This window comes from Silene latifolia, chromosome Y (assembly GCF_048544455.1).
Source record: "Silene latifolia isolate original U9 population chromosome Y, ASM4854445v1, whole genome shotgun sequence".
Lineage (NCBI taxonomy): Eukaryota > Viridiplantae > Streptophyta > Magnoliopsida > Caryophyllales > Caryophyllaceae > Silene > Silene latifolia.
In genome coordinates, this window is record NC_133538.1 from 76,854,251 (window position 1) to 76,861,071 (window position 6,821).

At 41.3% G+C, this 6,821-nt stretch overlaps 1 protein-coding gene across 1 annotated transcript; it reads right to left on the minus strand.

Annotated features, from left to right (window-relative positions):
• Positions 1-236: 236 nt before the first annotated feature.
• On the minus strand, positions 237-767 carry LOC141628348 (uncharacterized). Its single transcript, XM_074441504.1, has one exon. It carries the CDS (start codon positions 765-767, stop codon positions 237-239), a length of 531 nt encoding a protein of 176 aa, XP_074297605.1.
• Positions 768-6,821: the final 6,054 nt, after the last annotated feature.

The following is a 6,821-nucleotide window of genomic DNA, read 5'->3' on the forward strand; positions in this document are numbered from 1 at the left end:
ACGATTAGATAGCTTAGCGTAATAAATCGATATAACCCGTCTTAAATTAGTCATATAAAATACGGAGTATTACAGTCTTCCCCCCTTAAAATGAACTTCGTCCCGAAGTTCGCTCATCTATCTTGATGTGGGTACCAAAACAGATTTTCTAATGTAGATAACTCATGGATTTAGGTCAATAAAACAAAATGTTACATTCTACCCTCCTAAAAGAAAGTTACGTCCCGAAACTTACCTCATGTAAACAGGTGTGGATAGCTTTCCTTCATGGAAAGCTCAGTCTCCCATGTAGCTTCCTCAACATTGTGGTTAGTCCACAAGACTTTCACCAAAGCTGTCTCTCCATTCCTGGTCTTCCTCACTTTCCTTCCCAAAATCTCCTTTGGTGTCTCCAGATAGGACAACTGCTCATCCACCTCGATCACCTCAGGACTCAACACATGTGATGGATCGCTCAAGTACCTCCGCAACTGAGAAACATGAAAGACATTGTGAACTCTGGCTAACGCTGATGGCAAAGCTAAATGGTATGCCACCTCTCCAACTCTGTCCAAAATCTCATAGGGTCCAATGAATTTCTGACTCAACTTTCCTCGCTTCCCGAACCTCATAACTCCCTTCATCGGCGACACTTTGAGTAGTACCTTCTCTCCCACCTCGAAAGAAATGTCAGTTCTCCTAGTGTCAGCATAGCTCTTTTGTCTGTCCTGGGAAGCTCTCATCTTTTGCCTAATAATCTGTACTTGTTCAACCATCTCCTGAATCATCTCTGGCCCCAAAACGACAGCGTCCGATCGATCATCCCAACACACAGGACTCATGCATTTCCTACCATAAAGTGCCTCAAATGGAGCCATCCCAATGCTAGCGTGATAACTGTTGTTGTAAGAAAACTCGATCAACCCCAGTCTGTCTTCCCAAGATCCGCCAAACTCTAGAACACAAGCCCTCAACATGTCCTCGAAGGTTTGAATAATCCTCTCTGTCTGACCGTCAGTAGCAGGATGAAAACCGGTGCTCATCTTCAGTTGAGTACCCATCAATGACTGCAATTCGTGCCAAAACTTGGATAGAAACCTGGAATCTCTGTCGGAAACGATATCTTTAGGCACACCATGCAACTTTACCACGTACTGAACGTAAGCCTAAGCCAACTCAGCCTTACTCCAAGTATCTTTCATGGGAATAAAGTGAGCTGACTTGGTCAACCTGTCGACGATCACCCAAATCATGTTGTTACCTCTCTGAGTACGAGGCAACCTGACGATGAAGTCCATGGATATACTCTCCCACTTACACTCTGGCACATCTAGCGGCTGAACCTTCCCCTGCGGTCTCTTGTGTTCACCTTTCACTCTCTGGCATGTCAAACATCGAGACACGAACTCAGCAACTTCCTTCTTCATATTAGGCAACCAAAACGTCTTCTTGAGGTCCTTGTATAACTTATCCCCTCCAGGATGTACGGAATAAGGAGTTGCATGTGCCTCAGTAAGAATTTTCCTCTTCAGTTCCTCATTAGCTGGCACATACCACCTCTGACCAAACCTCAAGCTCCCATCTGAATGAATACTGAATTTAGAGTAAGGTTCTGCACCTGCCTGTTCCACTGCACTGCGCCATTTCTGAACTCTAGCATCCTCTTTCTGTAACTCTCGAATCTCCTCGTACAACTCTGGCTCAACTGTCATATCTCCAATGGTCTCGCCTCGTCGGATCATGTAAATCCCCATGTTCCTTAGCTCACCCAACATCCTCACCCTGGATCTGGCAGTGATCAGGGCATGGATAGACTTCCGACTCAAAGCATCAGCTACGACATTCGCCTTCCCTTCATGATAGAGTAAGTCCATGTCATAGTCACCAATCAACTCGATCCATCTCCTTTGTCTCATGTTCAGCTCCTTCTGAGTATAGATATACTTCAGACTCTTGTGGTCAGAAAATACCTTGAAAGTCGCTCCATAGAGATAATGTCACCACAACTTGAGAGCAAACACTACGGCTCCCAACTCCAGGTCATGGGTAGGGTAGTTCTCCTCATAGGTCTTCAATTGTCGAGAAGCGTAAGCGATTACCTTCCCGTTCTGCATCAACACACACCCCAACCCTTTCTTGGAAGCATCAATATATACTTCGAAGTTATCATTCCCATCTGGCAAGGCAAGGATAGGAGCTGTGGTTAGGCGCTCTTTGAGGGTCAAGAAAGCCTTCTCACAACTCTCATCCCAGACAAACCTATTCTCTTTCCTCATTAGCGATGTCAATGGTTTTGTTATCTTCGAAAAATCTTTGACAAACCGCCTGTAGTATCCAGCTAATCCCAAGAAACTTCGAATTTCGCCCATATTCCTTGGGCTCTGCCATCTAGTCACAGCCTCGATCTTGCTAGGATCTACTGACACCCCTTCCTTGGAAATCACATGCCCCGGAAAGGCAACTTTCTTCAACCAGAACTCGCACTTACTCAATTTGGCATACAACTGATTCTCTGCCAAGGTTCTCAGTACTATCCTTAGATGCTCCTCGTGTTCTTCCTGATTTTTGGAGTAAACCAATATGTCATCGATAAACACAGCCACGAACTTGTCCAGATAAGGACTGAACACCCGATTCATTAGGTCCATAAACACAGCTGGCGCATTGGTCAATCCGAAGGGCATGACCATGAACTCAGAGTGTCCATATCTGGTTCTGAATGCAGTCTTAGGAATATCCTCGTTCTTTATCCTCAATTGGTGATAACCCGACCTTAGGTCAATCTTCGAGAACACTCCAGCTCCACTCAATTGGTCAAACAAATCATCGATCCTTGGCAATGGATAACGATTCTTGATAGTCACATTATTCAACTCTCGGTAATCCACACACAGCCTCAAACTTCCATCCTTTTTCTTGACAAATAGCACAGGTGCTCCCCAAGATCAAACACTGGTGATACCCGTCGTTGTGAGTACCAAAGATAAAATTTATAAACTCCTATTAAGACTAACCTAGGCTAGTGGTAACAGGGTCGATCCACAAGGAGGCAGTTGTAAACTTTAGTTGGTTAACGTTCAGTCTGAGGTAACTATTATGGGGGTTGATTTGAATTGGTCTATAACTAATAACAATAAGAAGAAAATAAACTAAAGATATGATTTAAACAGATAAAAGAAAGGTACTAGGATGTTCGGGTCATTATAGCTTCGGCGGCAGCAAACTAAGTCGGTCTGAATCAAACACAGATAAGGCGGGAAATAAGAGGTCCTCTCGGTCCACTCCTAACAAATAGCATCTCTCGATCTCGCTATAGGTCCCTAATGTCACTAATACTAACTTTCGTCCTGAAAAGTGACTAATGGTCTAAACTATACCTATCTTTCGATCTTAGCACAGTTTAGTCGAATTAATTGATGGTCAAATAACTTTCCCTATCTTTCGATCTAATGGGTCAGTCACAAAATAGGTATCTAACTGGTCGCATGCATTCGATTTGTTAAATACAAGATTAAAGACAATTAAAACGAGGGATAACCTTACAAGGTCAGTCGATCGACCAACAAGGTCAGTCGATCGACTGACACGCGGTTCAGGCCGTGTCTAATCTAATGCCGCCTATGCCATAAATCGCCTACATCCTAGCACTAAAGATTTAGCTACTCATGCTAAAGATGAAGACAACAATGAAACTAATAATAACTACCAATTCATGCTTTAAAATAAATAACAACGATGATAAAACGATAATTGGCTTTGGGGCACTTAACTATCAAACCTATACTAACAATAAAAGCAAAACAATAAACTCAATACTAGGGCAGAAGAAATACCGAGATTCAAGAGGAAAGATTAAGAACAATGGCAGAATTTCCAATCCTAAAGTTGATAACCCAAAACCCTAACTCGGAAAATAAGCTAAATTATTGTGATGTGAAACTTAATGTATTCTCTGATATATTATTCGATATCAAAACTAGATGCTGGTGTTACGTTATATAGCAATCAACGCAACAACCTCTTTCTAAAACCTAAACTTCACGGGCTTTCTAAATCTCGTGCTGAATCGAAATCTGGTCGATCGACTAAAGATGCTTTGGTCGATCGATCGCTCCTCAAAGAATGATAGCTTCGAAACCGAGCCTTGGTCGATCGATCGACTAGGTTGGTCGGTCGACGCTAAGCGCTACTTGACTTCTTTTAACTCGTGGACTTGTCTTTCGGGCCTTAAATTGCGCACCAAGCTCGTTCTTTAAGCAATTCCTTTGCGTCATTTGCAATGCAGATTACTCGGGGACGGATTTGGCTCGATTTCCGCTCAATTCTTCACATTTCTGCAATAAAGTACAAAAACACGAAAGTAGAGGAAAATAGGGAAATATAGGCATATATTGCACATTTGAGCTCTGAAATGCGTGTAGAATACAGTGTGAAACATCATATTTTAGACACGCATCAAATCTCCCCAAACCAAACCTTGCTTGTCCCCAAGCAAGAACTAGACTCGATCTAATGACCTAATGGAACGAGTTCAATCTCAGAGCGAAATGCAAACTGTAGGGCCCGAACCAATTTAATGCACAACCAACAATCAATTAGTAATGTGAATCATGCAAACGAATTATAAAGTCGTTAAAAGGCTGCTGAACCGTTGACTGTAGAGATTTATCAAATTGGACTCTCGCGGGTCGCTCAAATCACTCAATTAAGCACAGGTGATATAAATGTAAGATAGAAAGAATTAATTTTGTAGTGACCCTCACCTAACTACGACCTATGAGGACATGCCAGCAATAAAATATGAAAACGACCTCTACAACCGTACATATGCATTCCAACCGAACAGATGACCAATGACACATGCCGAGGTATATATGGGATATGTGAGGTATGGGTAAGAAGAGGCAAAACATTTTATGGTAAAGTGGAGGTACAGGTGATCAAGCTAGTACCAAAACGGAACCAAAGGACAATATCCAACTTCTTTCTCATAATCAAGTGAAACGGTGCTATAGCAAGCACAAAACTCACAATCTCCAAACTAACAGTAATCAACTAACTCCCCATAAGATATAAATGAAATATGGGAGCAAAAATCGCCAAAAGATAAGGATTAAATTATGCGAATTGATTTTCTTTTCGAATCACAGTCGATCGACCAAAAGGAACAGTCGATCGACCCATTTGAACAGTACATAACCTCTTTTCTTTTTCGAATCATTTTTTTTTTTCATCTTCTTTTTTTTTTTCTTTTTTTTTGTTTCTTTCTTTCCTTTTTCTTTCATTTCATTTCCCAACTATCGTCTCAACAGAGCATATGCTACCAAAAACTGAGTAACAATCCCGAAAACACGGACTACTAGCTTGACAAGGGACAAAGCTATGTGTAGGATGTAGTAAATAGGACAAAAAGGATATTTTTGGCATAGTGAAGCTTATGGGTAAAATGAGAAAAGGAAACCTCTACCACATGTGTCAACTAACCACAAACCGAATGCATGCAGGTATTAAGTAGATCAAATTCATATTCATGCAAATTAAGGAAACATGTCTCATAAGGAGAACTACTCACATTCCTAAATGAACTGGTCATGAATGTCACCAGTTATAGGCTCTAAAAACTCAGAAATATGATGTAGCTTGCCAATTTTCAAAGTCAAGTCTCAAGTTCAGCAAATAATTCAACGAAAACTCGTAGGTATGCATTTATGATTCTACTAATAACATGTAAGTCAAGCAAGGCTCAGCAAAACAGTGCAAATGCAATATCATCCTTGAAATACTACCGTTCCGACTAGACCTATATGCTAAAATAAACGTGCATTTTATGGAAATTTTTGAAATTTTTCAATTTTTATTTGAATTTTTGATATATGTGAAAATGAAATAAACAATGCAAACCAAAATTTAAACGTGAATGCAAACAAATGAATGAAGTGCGACGCAAAACCCTTCCCCAAACCAAATCGCACAATGTCCCCATTGTGCAAAATCATATAATGAAAGCAAAGAGAAATGGGAATTTGCGAGAAAAGGGAAATAAAAACACAATGACAGAAAGTAAAGACTTGGGAACTCACAAGACTTTAAGCGCAGTAAAGGAAACCTCCCCAAACCAGCGTGAGCTAGGAGGTTTCGGTAGCCAGCAGTGCTACCAACAAGAGTGCCTGAAAGACAGAAAACACCACGCATAAGACCGAAGAAAACAATTTTGAAGCGTAGAGATTGTGCACTAATGAGACAAAAGAAGAAATAGATAATTCGACGGAAAATAAAGCGGAGTAGAAAACTCCCTTAGGTCCGCATATCGACCAAACACAGCAGGGGAGAGGTCGTGAACGCATATAGCAGCAGCAGTGGTCGATCGACCTAAAGAGGCAGTCGATCGACCAGGTGGTTGTGAACAGTAGCTCCTGTAACCCGCAATTCAGTCGATCGACCAATGGTGCCAGTCGATCGACTGAAAACACTGCTGCAGTGTCTTATTTCTTCGTAATTGCTCAATGATTTGAGCTAATAAGCTCTAAATACCTGCAAATGCACAATAGTACGCGCCCAAAATTGCGCAAAACCCAGAACGAAGTCTAAAACACTTGAAAATTCTAAGCAAACGAAATAAAGGCGAAGTTTTCGCACACAAAAGCAATAGAAAATAGTTCGAAAGTAATAAAATGAAGTTTATAACGAACGTGATCAACTAATAGTTGATCAAAAAGGACCACGGTATGGCCCACTTCGTTGGCTTCTGGCTACTGGAGGTAGCCTCAATGGTGCTCATATTATCAACACCTTTCTTGGCTTCGACAATGGAGAACTCACCGATCGCCTTCGTCATCTCCCCA